Here is a 22,424-nt window from a genome sequence, read left to right on the forward strand (position 1 = left end):
ACAGAATGAGTTGCAGAACGACTCTTGGAGACAGACTGGCTCATCTTACAGATGAGGAAACTGAGTCTAGGGAAAGCGCAAGGCGCCTCTGGCTAACACAGTTGCTACGCAACAGGCAGAGGACAACAGAGAACTCCAGACGTCCTGGCCAATGTCCTCCCCATCACTTTTCACCTGTATTGATACTCAATTTCTTTCCTGCTAGGAAACCATCTTAATCATCTCTAATAACAGCAGGTGCCACCGTCCCCAGTGCAACCCTCAAGGCCAACTGTGATTTGCACCTATTGACACGGCAGTTAATTCCTTTTCTTGCCCTGCTGATGTCCACTGAGGTCATTTAAACTTAGCCTCCCTAAGACTGAAGGCAAAGGAAGCAAAGCGTTTAGGTCACAAAAACCCAAATCTCATGCAAAGACCCATGGGTAAAGCTAAAGATACCGTATTTCAAAGACTTTGGTATAAAAGAGCCTATAAACCCTAAAGAGACATGAGGCAGAAATCTCCTGAGTGACTCAGGAGGATAAAAATGTAGGGGAGTGGGTGGAGGGAAAGAGGTTGTGGGATCACAGAACCTTCCATCACCTGTCTGTGAGTGGAGTTATAACAAGCCTGTCAGTGCAGCCTAAAAATTCATTCTGGTATATGAAAGCCACATCCGTGATGTGGATCATCATCTTGTCGGAATCTTCGTTAAAATAAAATCTGCACTGTTTCAGCCACTCGAAGTCTGTAGGGCTCTTGATATGCATGTGGCACTGAAACGCAAAAGGGAGATGTTAGAGCTGAGATGAGAACCACCTATATTAAATATGCACATTAGCATTCACGTAGATCATAATGGGATGTAAGACAACCCAGCTGGTTTGGAGACATCAACTACAACACCATCCAACCCATTCATTGATCGGCAAAAAGGACACTTGAGAAGATACAGGAATAGGAAACTTCAAGAGGAACCCCTAGTTGTGCCCAACAATGTAAACAGCATGACACATTTTAATAGATATTCACTTCTCAAATTGCACCCTTAAATGCCCCAAACCACAGCCCTAACCATAAAGTACAACCCATGAAAAATGTTTTGGCATACAAAGACAGAATCAAACAATCTCATTAGGAAAAAGGCATCTCTTGTGATTATGACAAAGTACAATGTTGGGGTTTTTTAATCCATTCGTTATCCTTCCTAGGATTTGCGGCGGGCCAAAATTTCTAACATCCAAATGGCAGGTTATTGACCAGTAACGCTTTTGTCTGAATTTTGTAACCAAAATGTTAAGCCATTTTCATTATTTTTCTTGGATAAATAATAAATCTAAACTTATCCTGGGCCCTTTATTTCTCAGAGAGGCAAACAGTGTGCTTCACTATTAAGAGACATTAGACCACAAGAGCTTCAATAAGCTGTCCTTCTCTCCGTTACGTCACAACCGATCTTTTATAATCTTTTTCACATAACGGGGTGAGACACGATCCAGAAAGTTATTATGAAAATAAGGGCTTTTTACCTCTTATCTAATGTTCTATTTTGTAGCAGAGGACAAATTTCATTTATTTTCACATTTCCTATTTTCCGTAACTACTAAACTGCCTTTGCTACTCTGTTTTCTCTTGAAAGGCAAGAATCTGCATGACCTCTGGATGTCACCAGCCATATTAGGAAAGGCCATTTGCAATCAATGACATAAAATGTAGCGAAACTTGTTAAAGATGTGACTTATCCAAAAGCCTCCAAGGAAGCATGAACCAATTCTTCTAGCAGTGTTCCTTGTCATTTCCATAGCAAGAGACTGGTAATCTTTAATAACTAACAGGAACACAAGACCAATGAAAGCTTTTTTCAGGATGTTCCATGGCAGTTTAGCTTCCAAACTGGTCACGTAAAGAATCTAAAATAAAGTCTAATTGATCAATAACATCTTAACAAGAGATCATCAAAATATGACTGAAATTTTGGTTTAAAGACTGAAAAAAAAAATCTGACAAACAAGTTCTCATCAGGAAGATGACCCTTTGCCTGAATCTAACCTTTCCTTTGAATTCATTCAAACTGATCCCAGTGGATAAACACGGATAGTGCCCAGTGTTTGCTTTTCTATAGATGCCATAGTATTTATAAAGCATTTACCAGGTCATCAAAGATATCCCTTTGGTGCACATGGATAGTAATCAAAGTCTCATATTTAACTCGTTCCATGGAACTCAGATCCTTTGTCGTGATGCCTATCAATGTATTCAACAGCTCCAGAAAAGACTGATTGGTTTTCTGCATGATTTTTTTATCAAACTTGGCATTTCTGAGGGCTTCTTCTGAATCCCGTGTCCATATCATTTGAATTCCTAATAATCCAACCTTACGGAAACAAAAAAAGGCTTTATGAGTGTGTGTGACATATTAATATATTTAAATAGAAATTACAATATAGTGAATGATGGTGATTATTATGCAAATGTAAGGACATCCTTGATTATTTCAACTTGATTCATTGTTTGGAAACTGATGGAAACTCTATTCATAATGTTCCCTGGCAGTTACATATATACAGTCTCATGATGTGTCCACAATTTTTTCCTTGTAATTTTAAATCATTTATTGTTTAAGTCATATTTCTCCCTAGATAGATTTTAAATTACTGGAAGGGAAAGGACATGGCTTAAACCTGTTTTTCTCAGGCTAGCAGGGTTTACATGTGGTAGGTACCCACAAAATCTTTATTGATCATAATGGTTAAGAGAACATCGGTTTTTACATTTTAACACTAAAATACATTTCTCATCTTTCTGGCTAAGCATACGCTCAGTACTTTGTTATGATTTATTTACTAAAAAGATTCAGCAGGAAAAAGAAAAACCTTTTAGGTTAAAGAAAATATAAAGAAAATGTATCTATAAAACATGTGTAAGATGTTATTTATATTTATACATATGTATATAACCAAATAATCTGTAGCTGAAACCTTCAAGCTTATCTATATTAAGAAATCCTTAAGAAAATCTTAATACTGGTTCAGAGTTAAATTATAGTCAGTTGTGTAGTTTACAATAGGCAGTGTACGAGATCTAGTATGACTATTCTGTAAAAAATATTTTCCAATTTAATACACTGACCTGAGCAGGGAAGGAAGAAAGAAATTCAATCAGCTGGAAACCTGTTTCTTGAATATTTGCAGCTGCCTGGCGAATCACAAGATGTAATGAGGACTGAGATTCCTCCAAGAGAGAATTAAGCCAAACTTCCACATTGCCCTCTGCCATCACAGGTTTATCCAAGTCAACCGTCTCACCCTCTCGAGAGGAGATTGACAGAATTCGATCATAGATCTACAATAGAAGCCAAAACAGAAAAGGAAAAAAAAAAAAAAAAGCTATATTCACATAAAGAATGAATTCCTCCACTGCCCTCTTGTCAGTGTTATCCTTCCTGAAGGAAGGTAAGCTATAGGTTATAAAATATGATTCAAAATCAATTTCAAGCCAAAAAAAAAGTCACCCATGAAATCGAAAAGGGAATACTTTCGAACTGAGATAAATCAATTCCAAATAATCTACACCTGAAAGGCAAAAACTTACTTCCTAACAGAAATACTCAACATAAATGGGATGATCGAAACAAGTCTAGTCTCCGCCAATGAAATGAGACACTGTAAGCGCCTGTCATCCACACCACAAGCTTATCGAGTCAACATTAGCAATGACCAGGCCAATATGATCAATGCAAACGCCTTTCCAGGTAATTCCAAGTCTGTACTAATTGTCCTCTTTACAGGAGCTCCTGGTGGCACATAATGTTTTCTTTTTCTTTTTTTTTTTAGTGTTGTTTTTTTGTTTTTGTTTTGAGAGACAGAGAGAGGAAGAGAGAGGCAGAGAGAGGGGGAAACAGAGGATCTGAGGGTGGGCTCTGCGCAGACAGCATGGAACTCAGTGCAGGGGTTTGAACTCACGAACCATGAGATCATGACCTCAGCTGAAGTTGGACGCTTCACCAACTGAGCCACCCAGGTGCCCCAATGTTTTCTAATTCAAATCCAGCTCCTAATCTGGTCTTCTCACCTCAGTTTCCATGCAGCATGGCATCATGAGGATAGCATGCTATTTGCTAAAATACAGGTTCAAATGGTGCCCTACCATTCATTGACCATGCGATGGTGGAGGACACATCTCTGAGACTAAATTTCTTGCTCATAACTAGTCATTAAAACCTACGCCTGTGCTGCTTCCCTACTCACTTCACAGGCTGTTCATAGCATACAATAAAATAAGGCAAATGATCAAGTAAGTACAAATTTGTTGTGTTCTTGTTCTTTAATAAGTGGGATACTGTTTCCTTGGGCTCCAATGTAGTACCATATCAATGAATCCTCCTGTGTCGTAGACAGAAGTGGTCTACCAAGAAGCTAATGAGACAGAAGTTCCACAGCCTGTCACTTCCACGGGCCCTTTCCAAGTCCTGACTAGAGTTGTAGACTTATAATTTCACAGGAGTGAGGACCTACAAAAACCGGATCTGCCCCTGGTTGTAGAAATGTTATAGCAAGAGAAAACAGCAAAAAAGCGATGCTATTTACTTTAAGAAGTAATTGCTATGAATAGTGGCTAAAAATGAGGACGTTTAATTGATTCCCACTGCGCAATGAGACCGTGAGAAGCTGCACTCTAGAACCGTTCAGTCCTAGTGCAGAAGGATGTAAGAAAAGCATCGGGAAGAACTTCCTGTGTAATTCAGTGCCTCTTTCAACCCACACATCCAGTAGGTCTACAAGAAACAATGCTTTTGACCCACTGAATCCATACTGCCTTCCCTTCCTCTCTCCCCATTCGCCTTCATCAAGGCTTTGTTGTAGCACCTCAGCCTTTTCCATCCTGACTGGGTTCCATGCCTCCTTCCACTTCACCTCCTACACTGAGCCAGAGAATCTTTCTGAAACACAACTGGGTCACCGCCCTGCGTAACACCCTCCTGCACCTTCTGTCATGTTCAGGATGAAGTAGAATTCTGTAGTGTGATACACTTGGCCGTTTGGAATCTGATCCCATGTCTCCTTCTTCCCCTTCTCCCTTTGCTCATCGCTGCCCATCAGGGTTAAAACGTGTACCCCCGGGGTGCCTGGGTGGCTCAGTCAGTTAAGCGTGTGACTTCAGCTCAGGTCATAATCTCGAGGCTCATGAGTTCAAGCCCTGCTTCAGGCTCTGTGCTGACAGCTCAGAGCTTGGAGCCTGCTTCAGATTCTGTGTCCCTCTCTGTCTCTGCTCCTTGCCCATTCATGCTCTGTCTCGCTGTCTCAAAATAAATAAATGTTAATTTTTTTAATTTAAAATACATGTTGAAGTCCTAAGCCCAGAACCTGTGAATGGAACCTTATTTGGAAATAGGGTCTTTGTAGACGTCATCAAGTTACGATGAAGGTGGACCCTAATCCAATAACGTGTTTTTATAAGAAGCAAATCTAGACAGAGAGACACAGACACACAGGGCAAGTATCATGTGAAGATAAAAGCAGATATCAACGTGACATGGGTATAAGCCAAGGAACATCCAGGGTTGCCAACTGCCACCAGAAACGAGGAGAAAGGCGGAGAATGAACTCTCCTTCAGAGCCTCCAGCAGGAACCAAGTCTGCTGGCATCGTAGTTCAGACTTCTAGCTTCCAGAAAGGTGAGAGAAGAAATTTCTGCTGTCAATCCAGAGCAGCCGTAGGAAACCGACCCAACCCCTCACATAGCCACACTCCCGACACCCAAGGCTGCCCACACTTTTCAGACCCTTGCACCTGCCCTTGCTTCTGACTGGATCATGCACCCCTTTCTCCACCTGTCTGGGTAGATTGCACTTGCCTTCAAATTATCAGTTCAAGTACCATACTGTCCCGCAGGGAGCCTTCCCTGACACCCCTTATACCAGGCTAAGGCTCCCTGACAGCATCCCCATGTTATTTGTGCATAACACTAGCACAGCAAGTCAAGAATTACCAACCGTTAAATGGCCAGATTTCTCATGAATGTTGCACGGCATAAAAACAACTTCGGTGTAATGATAAATTCTTCCTTGGAGCCCCAGGACTAGCACCATGCCTGACACACAGCCCCGGGCATGAACTTAAACGAATGGCTTTTGATCGCGTCCAATGTAATCACTCCACCACGGCACCAGCTGCACTCTAGAAACACCCCACCCGAGTGCGGATCCCGGAGGTCTCTGATTCTCGAGTTCAGCACAACATCTGGCGCATGGAAGTTGCTCCCCAAGAGCATGCCAGGATGAATAAGGGAGTGGAATTGAGGGTTTCCGGGAAGCCCCGGAGGACGACCGAACACACTGTCAAACTGGAAGGGCCTCTTTCCCAGGGAATTTGGGGTGAAGCGATGGATCAGGCAGTATCTTCTCGCAGCCGTGAAACGCAACTTCCCTTACGTTGAACGGCTTCTCTTGGGTCCCCCACAACTCCATGACCCTAGAAACTCGTAAGGAGTGTTTCAAAAAAAAAAAAAAAGGCTTCAATCAAGCATGACGAGCACCAGGGAAGACGATCATGCCAAATACTTCTGAAACCTGATTAAAACAATCAAATCACTACGGCAATTCTGCTTCGTCAAGGGACTATTTTCTGAGCGATTGGTTTCTTTGTTTCGTTGAATTTCGCAACAGCTAACTTGGCATGTAAAACCATGAATGCTACATACGATGCATCCCTAATCATATTTACACTGTTCTTCAAATTTACACTTTGGATGGTAAGAAATCACACAATTCTGAAGGCACATTGGGCCCAAAAGTTTGTTTTTAATCACTAGCTGGGAGTAACCCTATGCAAACACAGCATCAGAGAGCGATTGTACAAAGACAAGGGAAGTTTAAGATATGGCAATTGCCGGCCAGCAGTTAGTATTAGGCAAACCTTTTCATGGAACTTGACAGTTTTGATGTTGTCAAACACGTTCAGCAAATGGGCTTGTATCGTGTGTGTGTCTGATGCCTGCCCCAGGATCTCCAGAAGGGCGGGGTCCGAGACAAAGAAGAAGCGAGGAAAGCAAAGACGTTTTTTCTCCAAGTACCTAAGTGGAGAGGGAAAGAGAAGCTTTATAAACACACAAAGCAGGCCTTTCTAGAAATAAACTCATCGGGATGGCGACAAGGGGGAAGGATTGTGAGACAACCAAATTTTCCCACACACTGTTCGAGGTTTTTGTTCTGTGGTTCTTACTAATCTTGCCTAGTAGCATTCCGTATTTGGACGAAAAACAAATATTTTTTCCAGAACTGATAGGAGAGTTTCTTCATCTTTCACGAGTGTAATGCATACCCTTGAGGTAATCTGGAAAAGCTTGTACTTTCTTGGTGGAGGACAGGAGCGACCACACTCAGGGACTTTTGGAGGGGGTTGGGGGGGGTGGTCTTGTTGCAAGCACAGTGCTGTGTCAGCTGAAGGGTGCATCTCATTCTTGGAATTGTATCTTAAAGAATGCAATGAATCCATTACCGAAGCAGAAGGCAAAATCTAGCTCTGAATAAACTGCGTGAAGGGGCCCTGGCACAATTCTCTGCCTCCAGGAAATACTGAAACCCAGAGAATTTTCAACTGTGCTTTTGTTTCTATATTTTGTTTCTATATTTGCTTTACTTTATGGTGTTTCTTTGTGTGATGGATATATTTTTCCTGTTATTTTTTTTTAACGTTTAATTTTGAGAGACAGAGCACGAGCGGGGGAGGGGCAGAGAGAGGAGGAGACACAGAATCCGAAGCAGGCTCCGGGCTCTGAGCTGTCAGCACAGAGCCCAACACGGGGCTTGAACTCACGAACTGTGAGAGCATGACCTGAGCCGAAGTCAGACGCTTAACCGACTGAGTCACCCAGGCACCCCTGTTATTTTCATATTAATACCTCTGTACCTTCATTTTCTTGCATCCTTCGATATACTTACTATAGTTTTCATTGTAATTTGTTTTTGAAACCTTACCAGAAATCCTTTTCAAGTGTTGTCTGTCTGAAAAATTTCTATTCCTTCCTCGCCACGTGTATTATTATTTGTTTCCTGTGTAAAATCATGAGGGAAATATTCTTATTTCACAGAAGCAGATTCTCTTCATAGGAAGGTAGGGTTTTTACCAAGGACAGTATGGACCAGAAGCTGGAGCCAGCTGGTGCCCTTGAGGGCATGCAAGGGGGACACTTGGCTGCCCATATTTAGTCAACTGCTGGACTTCTGTTTTGGTGAATGGTATGCCCAGCATGAGGGCAAGAGCTAAATTCCTTAAGACAGAAGACAGGACTTTTTTCAGAGGCTGAAAGAGGCAACAAAAGGAAGGAAACAGAAGGATAGACTATGCTGCAAGAGGTGCTCCGGGTGCTGGACGAGCTTTCTGTATGTGGTGTGATCTTCCTCCTGAGCTCTCATGGAACAATCAGTAAAATACACACTACAAACCATTGCTTTTGGCAATTCGGATTTATTCACTTTGGGCACGTGAAAAGGCACAAAATCTGGCCTCAAAGAGGGGGCAGGACAACGCTGCCCAAAGAGTCTCTGTTTACATCCCCCTCATTTTCTTAAACTCTTGCTTTTATGCTCGTGTTTGTTTGGGTTTTTTGAACATTTATTTACTTTTGAGAGAGGGAGAGCATGACGTGGCAGAGAGACACGGAGACAGAATCCGAAGCAGGCTCCGGGCTCCGAGCTGTCAGCACAGAGCCTGATGCAGGGCTCGAACTCACACACCTTGAGATCACGACCTGAGCCGAAGTCAGATGCTTAACCGACTGAGCCGCCCATGCACCCCTGTGCTCATAGTGTTTTATGTTGTTTGTTTTTAGCTTTTTATTTTCCTTACTTTAAATAGGCTAGTTTTATTTTAAATATCCCAATCCATCTTATTTGTAGAAGCTTGATCTTTATTCTTTATTGAGAAAAGAATTCCTTATTCCTTGTTCTTTTTTTTAATGTGTATTTATTTTGAGAGAGAAAGAGGGTGTGATCAGGGGAGAGGCAGAGAGAGGGACACACAGAATCTGAAGCAGGCTCCAGGCTCTGAGCTGTCAGCACAGAGCCCAACACAGGGCTTGAACTCACCAACTACAAGGTCATAACCTGAGCTGAAGTCAAACGCTTAATCGACTGATCAAATTTTTTAAATGCTTATGTATTTATTTTGAGAAGAGATAACACAAGCGGGGGAGGGGCAGAGAGAGAGGGAGAGAGAAAACACCAAGCAGGCTCCAAAGTGTCAGCACAGGGGCGCCTGGGTGGCGCAGTCGGTTAAGCGTCCGACTTCAGCCAGGTCACGATCTCGCGGTCCGTGAGTTCGAGCCCCGCGTCGGGCTCTGGGCTGATGGCTCAGAGCCTGGAGCCTGTTTCCGATTCTGTGTCTCCCTCTCTCTCTGCCCCTCCCCTGTTCATGCTCTGTCTCTCTCTGTCCCAAAAATAAATAAACATTGAAAAAAAAAATTTAAAAAAAAAAAAAAAAAAAGGGGTAAGCAAAAAGCCCCAAAAAGGGTTGCGAGGCACAAACTCACGGACCGCGAGATCGTGACCTGGCTGAGGTCGGACGCTTAACCGACTGCGCCACCCAGGCGCCCCTGTGCTGACACTTTGGAGCCTGCTTGGTGTTTTCTCTCCCCTTTTCCTCTTTCCCAAAAAAAAAAAAAACATTGAAAAAAAAAATTTAAAAAAAAAAAAAAAAAAAAGTGTCAGCACAGAGCCACACACAGGGTTCGATCTCACAAACCGTGAGATCACGACCTGACTTGAAATCAAGATTTGGACGCCTAACCGAATGAGACACCCAGGCGCCCCTCACATTTTTCTTTAAATTCTAGTTAGCTAACATTCAGTGCAATATTGGTTTCAGGAGTAGAATTCAGTGATTCATCACTTACATACAACACCCAGGGCTCATTATAACAAGTGCCCTCCTCAGGACCCATCACCCATCTAGCCTATCCCCCATCCACCTCCCTCCATCAACCCTCAGTTTGTTCTCTATCTTTAAGAATCTCTAACAGTTTATTTCCCTCTCTCTTCTTTCTTTTTTACAAAAATTCTTCTTTTGTCAAATGTCCTTCAACAGTTACTTGACTTGATTCAATAATTTTATGAAACATATCAAATCATGCATACCTGAAAACCTATTTTTCTAAAAAGTTATTTTGAAGGATTTGCTTGCAAATGGTTTTGCTTTAAAGTTAACATTTTGGGGCGCCTGGGTGGCACAGTCGGTTAAGCGTCCGACTTCAGCCAGGTCATGATCTCACGGTCCGTGAGATCGAGCCCCGCGTCAGGCTCTGGGCTGATGGCTCAGAGCCTGGAGCCTGTTTCCGATTCTGTGTCTCCCTCTCTCTCTGCCCCTCCCCCGTTCATGCTCTGTCTCTCTCTGTCCCAAAAATAAATAAACGTTGAAAAAAATAATTTTAAAGTTAACATTTAAAGGGTGCTTTACCGACGCTTTAATTGTCTATGATCTTCGTGATTAATAATGTCTTCACAGGACAATTTTCTAAAGGAAAAGTATTAGCATAGGCCCATAGCATAAGCTGTTGGGATGCCCATCACCTAGATTAGAGTAAATTTGCAAATATTTGCCAAGGAAAATCTCGGCCCTAGTTCCACCTCCTACTGAACCTACCTCCACATGTAGTGGGGTAGACATCCCTCTAGGCATGGTCTTGTTTAGGCTCTTCAACTTTCCTAAAAGCATGCCAACTTCATCACCCTCCCAGCTGAACACCAAAGTCTATGGATTTGTCTTTAACCAGCAGTGCCAATGGTCTATCACCTAGATTCTTGTCAGGGCTTAACATCCCTCACATTTCACACTGCCCCAGATCCTCTGTTAACTTGGATATACCAGTGATATTCATGAAGGAGTTCCTGAAGAGTGTGCAGGCATCCCATCGCGACTTCCCTGGATCAAGCCATTCGATCATAATGTCTCCCACTTGACTCACACGGGGGTAAAGCAAGTAGGTGAGGATTCTGCTGAGTGTTCCCATTATAGAGAATGCACAATAGAGTATCGCCCAAGGTGTCAATTTAAAACAAAAAAAAAAAAAAAAATGTTGTTTTCCCGAGCAACTGGAACCTTTCATTTTATGCATCGTCTGAATGCTATACCTAATCGTACATCACTCTTTCCTTTGTCCCTGGGAAAAAAGCCTTTGGTCTCTGAATCTGAGGTCCATTTATAGCTTCTTTTTGAGACAAGTTTACCATCTTTGTTTTTTATCCTTTCCTTTCACCTTAATTTTCTCATTACTTTATTATTTTCCAGCAGCCACCTCAAAAGCCACTTAACCAGCCAAGCATAAGTAAGTAAGCCCCCTCCCTTACATGTTACCATACAGGTGTTTCTTCTATTTTCAGCTCAGTCACGTTTTTGGTTCAAGTTTAAGCAACACCTCTACTTACTTCACAGAGATCCTTCCAAAGTGCCATTTGAGGCTCAGAATTTTAACCACCACCCATGACTCTGAGCACAGCCTGGCTTAGGTGCCCTCGGTTGCTCAGTGCACAAGACAGCTGCCTAGTCACAGGTGGTGTTATAGGTACTGTTGTAGGTCGTGAGAACATGGGGGCGTTGGTATGGGGAGGGGGCATCCATCTCCCAGAGTTAGCCAAGGAGACATCGTCACTTAGTTGGAGTTAGAAGCCCAGAATATGTGGCATGTCAGTGTCAATGTACATCTCAGCACAATTAGCATCCCTGATGCTGCTCCCACTCGTGACTACAGATGATCGTGACAGGGAATTTTATGTGTCAACTTGGCTGGGCCATGGTACCCACGTATCTGGTCAAACTTCGTTCTAGATGTTTCTGTGAAGGTTTTCGTTTTAAAGTTTATTTACTTATTTTGAGAGAGACAGAGAGAGAGTGAGCAGGGGAGGGGCAGAAAGAGAGAGGAAGAGAGAGAAGTCCAAGCAGGCTCCATGCTGCCAGCTGCAGAGCCTGACACAGGGCTCGAACCCACAAACCATGAGATCATGACCCGAGCCGAAACCAAGAGTCAGATGCTTAACCAACTGAGCCACCAGGCACCCCAGTGGAAAGGTATTTTTAGCTAAGATTAACATTTAATCAGAAGACTTTGAATAAAGCAGATTATCCTTCATAATGTGGGTGGGCCTCAACCAATCAGGCAAAAGCCTAAAGAACAAAAGACTGACAGCCCCTAGAAGAAGGAATTCTGCTAGCAGACTGCCTTTGGGCTTTAACCGAAGCAGGTCATCCCTGTGTCTCCAGGCTGCCAGCCTTCCCTGTAGATTTGAACTTGCCGGTCTCCTCCATCACACCTCTCTCCCTCAGTCTCTCTCTCCCTTCTTCTCGCTCTCTCTCTCTCCACCCCCAACCATGTGTATACACACCCTACTGATTCTATTTCTCTAGACAACTCTGACCAGTACATGACCAACAGTTTATCCTAAATTTCTCCATACATACTGACTATTCTAAGATTGAAGGGGGGATATTTAGGGACACCTGGGTAGCTCAGCCAATTAAGTGTCCAACTCTTGATTGTAGCACAGGTCATGATCCCGGGGTCAGGGTATCGAGCCCCGTGCCAGGATCTGTGCTGAATGTGGAGCTTGCTGGGATTCCCACCACCCCCCCCCGCCCCTCTCCCCTGCTCGTGCTCTCTCTCTCTCTCTCTCTCTCTCTCCCTAAAGTAAAAAATAAAAAAAAAATGCTTAAAGGGGAGATACTTATTTTTTTAATGTGAAATTTATTGTCACATTGGTTTCCATACAACACCCAGTGCTCATCCCAACAGGTGCCCTCCTCAATGCCCATCACCCACTTTCCCCTCCCTTCCACCCCCCATCAACCCTCAGTTTATTCTCAGTTTTTAAGAGTCTCTTATGGTTTGCCTCCTTCCCTCTCTGTAACTTTTTCCCCCTTCCTCTTCCCCATGGTCTTCTGTTAAGTTTCTCAGGATCCACATAAGAGTGAAAGAGAAAGAGGAGATATTTAAAAGCATGTATATTCCAGCTATAATATAAATAAGTCATGGGGATATATTTTACAGCATGGTGACTATAGTTGAAAATACTCTATTTCATATTTGAAAGCTGCTAAGAAAGTAGATCTTGAAAGTTCTCATTACAAGAAAAATAGTTTGTAACTATGCACGTTACGACGGACGTTAACTAGACTTATGGTGCTCATCATTTTGCAATATATGCAAATCTCAAACCACTATGTTGCATACCTGAAACTAATGTAATGCTGTATGTCAATTATATCTCAATAAAAATAAAAAATACAGAAAATCATGTGTAGTTAACTGTTTTTGGAATATTCACTACTATTCAACATATTTCTGCTTACATGATTTATCTTGATTAGCCAAAGGGAAAGAAAAGAAAAATATATGTTACTCTTGGAATTCACCCCGCCTCCTATACACGTGTGTGTGTGTGTGTGTGTATACACTGATAGATATATGAGGCTCTTGTTTCTGTATAATCTTGACTACTTGTGTACATTACACTGTTCATAATGTTCTTGGTTGCACCTAATGAAATATTTTGACTCTTCAGATGCTTATCCAAGAAGAAAATCAGGAAAGTAGCTGTATCCATTTTAAAAGGCAAGGACTATATGAGAATTTGCAAGACTTTGTCCCAGTGGATGGAAGAAGCCCTGAGTCCTATTATTCCAACATCAGAACAAATCCAGCAAGGGTTTGGAGATAATATGAGACTCCAAGCTACCGGTTTTATCTATGCAACAACATCAGACACGAATTACGTTTTAGCAAAAGAAAATCAATATGGCTAATGCTGTCTAGTCCCTCTGATCCCTTTCATCTCTAGGACGCTAAGGGAGCCTTCACAGAGCCAGTAAACTTACCCAGTGAGGGATTTCTGGCACATTTCCAACTGGTCCAGCAAGTGCGGTAACAGCTGCCCCATGGTCTCATCTCCAACACAACACTGAACCACATTTGGCATTTCATGAGCCCGAGTCATAATCTTCACCCAAGATTTATCGATGTTGGAAAAGCGCTTGGCTTCCTACAAGAACGAGGTAACAAAGCCCACTTGGACACATCTGTGATCTCAAGGAAAGCGCATCTCACATACCTTCTGCTGAGGCCAGATTTCTCCCCAGTCTGGATATCCCAACTTTACATGCCTAAAATGTCACACATGTTCTATTTCGATTCTCCTTTTGCACCATCCCACCCCCTTTCTTAAATAAGGTCCCCCCATTATGTTAACTGAAAGCAGAAGACAGACACAGAAATGAAAATACAATATGAGACAGCTTGGAAGAGAAAAGCACTCCCAAGTGTTTTTGCCAGTTATCCCTAAATGAAGTGAATTTTATGTTTTTCAAGTTTTCTACACTGAGCACTGAATTGTTTGTATATTTAGAAATGAAAACATTTAAAAATAAGATACAAAACTAATTACGGTATAACCCTAATACTGTGAAATTTTTAAACATAGATTTTTTTTTTCAGAAAAAAAATTGAAAATGCGCAGAGGACTTTGAGAGAATAGAAATAAGGTTTTCCTTCTTCCCTAAAACTTTCTGTAGTTTACCAATAGGCATGTACTATCAAATACGAGAGCAAGAGACCCCACCGAGCTCCTTGAATATTGAATGTGAAAGTTGCCAGTATTACATCCAATTTGAGATTCCCCACCACCCAGCAAGAAGAAAAACATGCCCAAATATAAAAGCAGAAATAAAGAAATAAGTAAATAAATATTTAAAGTTTCAGTGTGTGGATACATTCCACCGGTAGGTGAAAAATACATCGGCTAACAGATCCATCCTCTGTAATGAAACTGAAAACTCACCACAGGGACAGCTAGGAAGACTGAGCAAAAAAAACACTCAACACAACCGTGTTTCTAAAACTCAAATATATCATTAAAACATTATAATTTTGCAAACGATTTAAGGTAGTTGAATAAGAATCCTTGAGATTTGGTAAGAAAAATGTTTTTGATAAAAATTTCAAAATACTACACTCCATATTCCCCATAAGATGATTAAATTTGATGAGAAAAAAAACATGTTCCACAATCTTGAGAAGAGGGCCTTTTTGTTCTGGAGTTTCTTTTTTCTGCCTGTTTCCACCCCCCCAGTTTTCCAGTACAGATATAATTGGGTGAATTATATAGCGTGAGTTGTTTTAAACTGTCAGTAGTAACAGAACAAATTATCCTGCCATTGTGGAGATAACTACGCCATAATTCCGCACTGCTCCCAAATTCTACCTTCAAATTACCTAAAGTGTATCAATTATGCAGACATTCCTTTTCTTTTTTAACCCTCTGTTTCCCACAAAACCACACGGTTTTGTAGCCTTCACACCCTTACTTTTCCACAATCGCTCTCTCCTTATAAAACAGTTCAACAACAACAACAAAAACGTTGGGGAGGGTGTGGCTCCAGAGAAATTGAAATATTATTGCATTTTTGAAGGAATTATTAGTTATTAGAGAATTCTCTTAAAACCCTGATGAAACCATAAGGAAAATTCTGAAACCTTGGGAAGCTGCTTGGCAATATCTCCTCCCACAAAGACAGCTTCTAAGTAAATCCACAAGTTCTGCACCATCATCCAGCTCTCAATGATGTCTGTTGAGTTGGAAAGGTACTGTACCCATTTTTGGATCTGGGCCTTGAACGGCATATTGTACCTAAAATGAAAAATACAGTCAGCATTTGGGAGGTTTTTTTTGGTGTTTTCTTTTTTATTGTTGTTGTTTTCAAACTAAAAGATTTTATTTAATCCTAATTTTTACCTGTTTCTTTACAACTGGGATTATGTTGTGCTGGTTTTGAAAATGATGCTACTTGGGGCACCCGGGAGGCTCAGTCAGGTCAGCATCTAGCCCTTAATTTCAGCTCAGGTCATGACCTCACGGTTCATGGGATCGAGCCCCGCGTCGGGCTCTGGGCTAACAGTGCAGAGCCTGCTTGGGATTCTCTCTGCCCCTCCACGACTCTTTCTCACACCTTCTCTCTCACTCTCTCTCTCTCTCTCTCTCTTTCAAATAAATAAACTTATTTTTTTTTTAATGATGCTACCAAGTGACTAAATCATCATTATTTACTGGACATTGTTCAACTTTTCCTGTTTTGATCCAGAGCATAAACAGGTGGGAGATGTGTCATCTGAGGAGCAGATCAGGCATTAGACTTGATTCCACACAACTGCTAGAGTAATAAAATTGGGGTCATTGTTCCTACAGCCAAGCGAGTAATAGTCTCTCTGCTGACCTTTGTGTCTTCTCCAGGGACTCTCTCTGGTTTCTCACATACTATGGGGCAATTACAGAGACACTGGTGGGGATCAAACAACCAATTCAATTTTCAAACATGTTAATACCTGCAATCTCTCTCTAGCCTCCCCCTTTCTGGGTCTCTTTCCAACTCCCCAGGCACTCAAAGCCACCCACTCGCGTGTGTCTGTGTGTGTGTGTGTGTGTGTGTGTGTGCATGTGCGTGTGCTTGTGTGTGTATGTGTGTTAGGGCTCATGCATGTCTACGTGTAATACTCTGATAGTCACTCTTTAGTCTCTCCTATAGTTGATCTATCTTCCCTTTTTCATTCTTGAGAGAGAAACGGATCATGGCCTTCCAGTGTTTTTTTCCTTTTCTCTTTAGATATAGGACCCCATTTCTACCTGGAAACATAAGTGCCCAGTTAAAATACTGAATTTCCCAGCCTCCTCTGCAGCAACGGGCAGGGCCGGGACTAAGTTCCACATCAGTAGCTCCCAACCTTGGCTGTACCTTGGGGACATCCAGCAGACATTAAAAACTACTTGGGCCTGGGCACTGGGGTGGCTCAGTCGGTTGAGCATCCGACTTCGGCTCAGGTCATGATCTCGCAGTTTGTGAGATCGAGCCCCACGCGGAGCTCTGTGCTGACAGCTCGGAGCCTGGAGCCTGCTTCCGATTCTGTGTCTCCCTCTCTCTCTGACCCTCCCCCACTCATGCTCTGTCACTCTCTCTGTCAAAAATAAATAAACATTAAAAAAAAAAAAAACCCTACTCAGGCCTGCCTGGGTCCCACCCCCAAGAGACTCCAATTCAATCAGTGTGAGATGTGGCCCAGGCACTGGGATTTAAGTTCCCCAGGCGTCCAGTAAACAGCCAAGTGAGGACCACTCTCTTGGGTAAGAAGTGGGTGGCAACATTGTATGGAAGGGGAAGTTAGGGGAAGGGCCACCCCTGGAAAAGACAGAAGGGTGAGCCTGATAAAGCTTAGGTCCCTGATGATGAGGTGGAGCCTGCTCTCTACCCTGAACCATCAACCTTGGAGCTTCTTTTACGTGAGAGCCACATAAACTTCAGTTTTGTGTAGGCAATGTTTCATGAGGTGCTTCTATTATTTGCAGACAAAATTCTAATAATTGTACTCCCTGTCACTGTTTTTCCTTTTTCTTTGCCCTTAGGGATCCCTCCATTCCAACAGACTATGGACTTAAATCTTTCTCAAATATTAGTCATATTCATTAATAAAATTTTCATTCCCACAGTCCTAATTGTGAAACAGACTGTTTTAATATTCCACATCTTTCTGGGTTTTTTTTTTTAATTTACGATTTTCACTACAATGCGGTTCCATAGCAACAGAGAACACTGTTTGATTTGCTCTTCTGTCCATAGCACCTAGAAAAGTGTATGGCACATAGTAGGTGTTCAATACATTTGTACTGAATACGTGTTCCTCACACAACTCTCATCTGTGGATTCACTGCCATCGGTAAGGACAGTTTCCCCATCCCTAACATAGTAATTTTTACTTAATTTGTATGTGTTCATTTTCTACCTCCCTAGGATGTGTTATTTTCCATCTGTCCTTCATTTATTTGGGTATGAATAGCAACCAAATTCATTCAAACTCACCAAATCCTAAGTACTTCAGAGTCAAGGTTACCAATGGTCTAAATCTCTAAGACCGAATTTTATATCCCATATTACTCACTTCAAACACTTGGGTGTACCAAGCAAAAGTGAAGAAGAGAAATTTTTATCAAACAGTGTTAAGTGGTTATTAATCCCTACATTAAACTTATTCATATACATATACACACAGAAGAGACTGACGTTCAAAAGACCGAATGCAGTAAACTCGTATCTCAATGATACCCACATGCTACACAATTATTATATATCTGAGAAGATCCTGGTGAACAAAAAATTATTTCAGGAGGAGCAAAGGGAAGCAAGGAACCAAGGAAATGTTAAGCTCATGAGTCTAAGGCATGTGCATCCAAAGCATGATGGTTTTGCAGTTAACTGTCAAACAGAAGTGTTAGACTCGTATCGGTCTGTGCTGTTTTATTTCTCTTTATGAATTAAATTCACTCTCTATCTTAATCTGTCATCTCATTAAAGTATGTACACAACTAAGAGTTTCTAGTCCACAGATGTTGGCACAACGATTTCCCAAGTAGAACGATTATTCTGAAACTCAGCCTAATTTCCCCTGGACTCCGGAGCCTGTCAAGCTGTCAGCTGTGCAGTGAGGCTTGTCAGCTGCAAAGTTGAAATGTTCCGCAAGATCCAAGTGGCTAATTACATGTTGCATTATTTTGTCCAGTTGATGGTCTCAGACACATCCCACAGTAGAGGATAATGAAATAAAAACAGCATTACACATGCTGTGCCAAGGGCTAAAATTACAACACGGATTTTTAATGTTAAATAAATTGTATGGGGGCCATTGCTGCATTGTTTAATATTAATTTCCCTTAAAACGTTTGCTGCGGTGGTTCCCACATCTCAGGGGAAAGATGGACGGACTTCCTACCTGTTGCTCAGTAGAGAGCCTAGCAACATCAAGCTGTCCTCCATGCTGGTGATGATTTCTGAGGTGCTGTCTCCCCGCAAGAGGAGCTCTCCACGGGCTTTAAAGCTGCCAAATGTGAATGTTTTGCTGTCCCACTCGTTCATCACTTGCTTCAGCTTGTGCTCGATGTCTCTCTCTTTCACCGCACTGATACAGATGTCCTATTAAAATTGCAAGCTCTAGCTTTACCACATGAAAGTCACACGTCCTTCGTGAACAGTCCAGATTCAGCAGAGGTCCTAGCCTCACTATTTGCTTCATACATATCTAAAAATACTTTTCCCGCCCAGCTCTAAAATGCAACATAACAAATGGTGTATGTGTATATAGATCGAGATTGAGGGAGAGAGATGAAGATGTATTACTAAATAACAGAACCTTAGTTTGTAAAATGTCCCGCCACACTCTTCCAGAGAGAAAGATGACACAAAAGGTACGCAACAACGGAACACCGTGAGAAAGGACATCCTGACATTTGTGACAACGTGGGTGGACCTTGAGGGCATTAGGCTGACATAAGTCAGACAAGTAAAAATACCATATGCTATCCCTTGTATGTGGAATCCCTTATATGTGGAACCCTCAAAAACACAGAGGGTAGAGTGGTAGTTACCAGAGGCCAGGGATGGGGGAACAGAAGAGATGTTGGAAATCTAACACACAGTACAGTGATAGTAGACAACAAAACTGTATCATAAATATTAAACTTCCTAATAGACTAGAGCTTAATTGCTACCACCACTAGAAGAAATGATCATTATGTGGCATAACCCAGGTGTTAGCTAACACTCCAATGGCAATCATGCCACAATATAAATGTATCAAACCAATATGTTATATACCTTCAACTTACACAATGTTATATGTCAATTATATCTCCATTTGGATAAAAAAAAAAAAAACACATGTGTGATAACCTTGTAAATTTTGAAACTCTAATCAAAGACCCAAAATTTAATGTGTCTCTGATTTAACTCTAGAGCCAAATCAATGCGGTATGAGAGGAGAAAATGAAGAGAAACCTGACTTCTTCCAGGTCTCCCTCCACTTTCCCAGTCTCCTCTGCAGCCACGCTTTTTCCTGGACCATTAGTCAAGCCCCATCCTTGCCTCTTCTCGTCTCATGCTGCACTCTCTCTGCATGCACCCTCTCTGCATGAGCTCATTTATGCCCACACAGTCTGTAACCTCTTGTATCTCCCGGTAAGACCCCCCATCCATTTGCCTATTGGGCCTCTGTGTTTGGATCTAACCAAGGGAATCCCAAACACATTCTGTGAAATATCAAACTCATGCCCCAAATTAAGCTCTTTGCACTTTGTCGCTCAACTGATTCCCTTCCAATAATTCCCTATCTCCGTGATGAGCACCATCATCCACCTTGATCTCTCAGCAGGAAATCTAAGGTTTACCCTAGATTGTTTCTCCTACCATGTTCCCTCTCTTGCCAAGTTCTCCCTGGCTCTACCTTCTAATGATCTCGTTGATCTTTTCTCCCTTCTCCAGCTTCACTACCTGCCCCCTCATCCAACACACCATTGTCTCTTGTCTGGGATATTCTTATAATCCCCTAGTTGGTTTTCCCACCATTCTCACTTGCCCTCCCCCAATCCTTCCTCCACACAGTTACCACAGTGATCTTTACAAAATGCAAATCTAACCATGTCATCTCTGCTCAAAATATATCTCCCAGACGGCTCCCCATTGGTCTCTCCACCCTGGTGTTCCCTTCCCTCTGGTTCCCAAACACACTTCAGACCCTTCACCCATGCTGTTCCACATGCCTGACATTGTCTTCTTTGCCCTTTCCAAGTCCCTCAGCCTCACCACACGCGCACATTCCCTCCCCAGCAGTCATGGGCATGTGTCTCAACTTCCCTACCTTTACCACCCATCACCCCAAACAGGTCAAGCCCATTACTATGGGCTGTCATAGAACAGATGCTTTTTACTTCAATGGTGTTTACCACATTGTGTAACTATACCCTTAATTGTGTATATTATTTAACTATGCAAGTTATTTAATGATCTATGAATGAAGGAAAGCATCTGTATGTCCCCAGCGCTCAACACAGAACCTGTCACGTAAACATGTGTGGAAGGAATGAATAGCTGGATGCCCAGAAGAGTTTTAATTGTCCTGGTATGGTTTACTGGCCCAACATTCCATAATGTAGGAATACTGTCAAAATAAATCCCATGAGACCTTCCAATCTCCTACCACATCAAGTAATCCTATGAACGTACCTCTATTTCTTCTTTGTATTTCAGAAGAGGTGCCTCCATGATATTTCTTAACTTAAAAGTGTCATTCCCCACATCCAGATTATGGCCAGTGAGAGCAGCTATCCTTTCCCAGTGCCTGTCCATCATGGCCTTACTGGCCATGTGCTCCAGGAGTGGGCAACACTCACTGAAATCATCAATGGTCTTCTTCAGATCCAAGAAAGCCTGCCAGTCCTTCAAGGCCCGGGGCAGCTTCCGACACCTGCAAAGGGAGTCACCGTGAATGGTCATTCAAAGAGGAGCCTGAGTGTCTCCACTCCAAGCTTGTCTACTACCATTCGATCAAAAAACAGTCATTTCAAATACCTACCACACTTTCATATCTCATGATTCAAATGATATCTGTTAATCTAACATATTTTTACATTAGAGAAAACTGCTCCTCCCAATTGGGAAAGTTTGGTGTTTTGTTTTGTTTTTTCAATTCCCTCGTAACACTTAGCTGGGTAAAAAGGCATTATTTTAAATGACGGAGGTGCCTCCCAATTCAATTCAATTCTACAAACATGTATTGAGATCCTCCTAAGTACAAAGCACAGCGGAGTGTATCAGGCCGACAACCAAAAAACACAACAAATGACCCTGTATTTTCTTTGGGTTCAACACTTAAATCATAGGGCTCTTGCTTTTATTACAGGAAGTCATCTCACATAAACTTCAAATGTTTGATAAGTGTAATATAAAGAGAGATCAGCTCCCTCCAGGATGCAGAAGAGCCCCTGACAAAATTCATCCAGGTTTAAAGGACGCGTTTGTCTTACCACGTACACACAGGGGTAATTAATAAATAGCGTCTGACAAGGGTGACGTCAACGGACAACAGCAATGCAGCCTGATGTGCTTTCAAAACATCTGGGAGTGAAAAGAGAACTTGACAGTCTATCAAAGAAGAAAGCATTTAAGATTCAATAGCTCGGGGCATGCTAAACATTTAATTTCTCACCTGTTCTGGAACTCTGAAAGTTCACTGTTGATTTTTTCAATATTCACTTCCGACCAAAGCATCTCATGATAGCTATTTACAGTTTCTATGACGCTGTTGTATAGAGAGTATATTTTCTGTAGAAGATTTAATTGCTTCTTTATTTCAAGAAGCTGAGGATATGGAGTAACTGGCAGTCCAAAGAGCTCCTCTCCTCCAGTATAGGTGATGTATTTCCGATAGATATTATCAAATTGATTCTAAAGAAAACACCAGTGAAAACTCAGCAAGATGATTTGCACATGAATAAACAGGTAAACTTAAAAACTGGCAAATAAGCAAACATGTATGATTTCAGAGCACATGTAAATAAGAATAGTAAGTAACTACAGTCAATTAAA

General features: G+C 42.0%; 1 protein-coding gene across 1 annotated transcript in view; it reads right to left on the reverse strand.

Moving 5' to 3' along the window:
• The window catches only part of DNAH5 (dynein axonemal heavy chain 5), a 291,695-nt gene that overhangs the window by 139,046 nt on the left and 130,225 nt on the right, over positions 1-22,424 (reverse strand). Inside the window, exons 27-35 of the mRNA XM_040494117.1 lie at positions 22,045-22,283; positions 21,063-21,303; positions 18,778-18,977; positions 15,499-15,652; positions 13,845-14,008; positions 6,897-7,053; positions 3,112-3,324; positions 2,132-2,356; positions 586-758 (exon numbers count right to left, since the gene is read on the reverse strand). Of these exons, the coding sequence (XP_040350051.1) occupies positions 586-758; positions 2,132-2,356; positions 3,112-3,324; positions 6,897-7,053; positions 13,845-14,008; positions 15,499-15,652; positions 18,778-18,977; positions 21,063-21,303; positions 22,045-22,283 (1,766 nt within the window). The remainder of the gene's footprint in view (positions 1-585; positions 759-2,131; positions 2,357-3,111; positions 3,325-6,896; positions 7,054-13,844; positions 14,009-15,498; positions 15,653-18,777; positions 18,978-21,062; positions 21,304-22,044; positions 22,284-22,424) is intronic.

The sequence above is a fragment of the Herpailurus yagouaroundi genome, unplaced genomic scaffold (genome assembly GCF_014898765.1).
Source record: "Herpailurus yagouaroundi ecotype Mexico unplaced genomic scaffold, PumYag 29, whole genome shotgun sequence".
Classification (NCBI taxonomy): domain Eukaryota; kingdom Metazoa; phylum Chordata; class Mammalia; order Carnivora; family Felidae; genus Herpailurus; species Herpailurus yagouaroundi.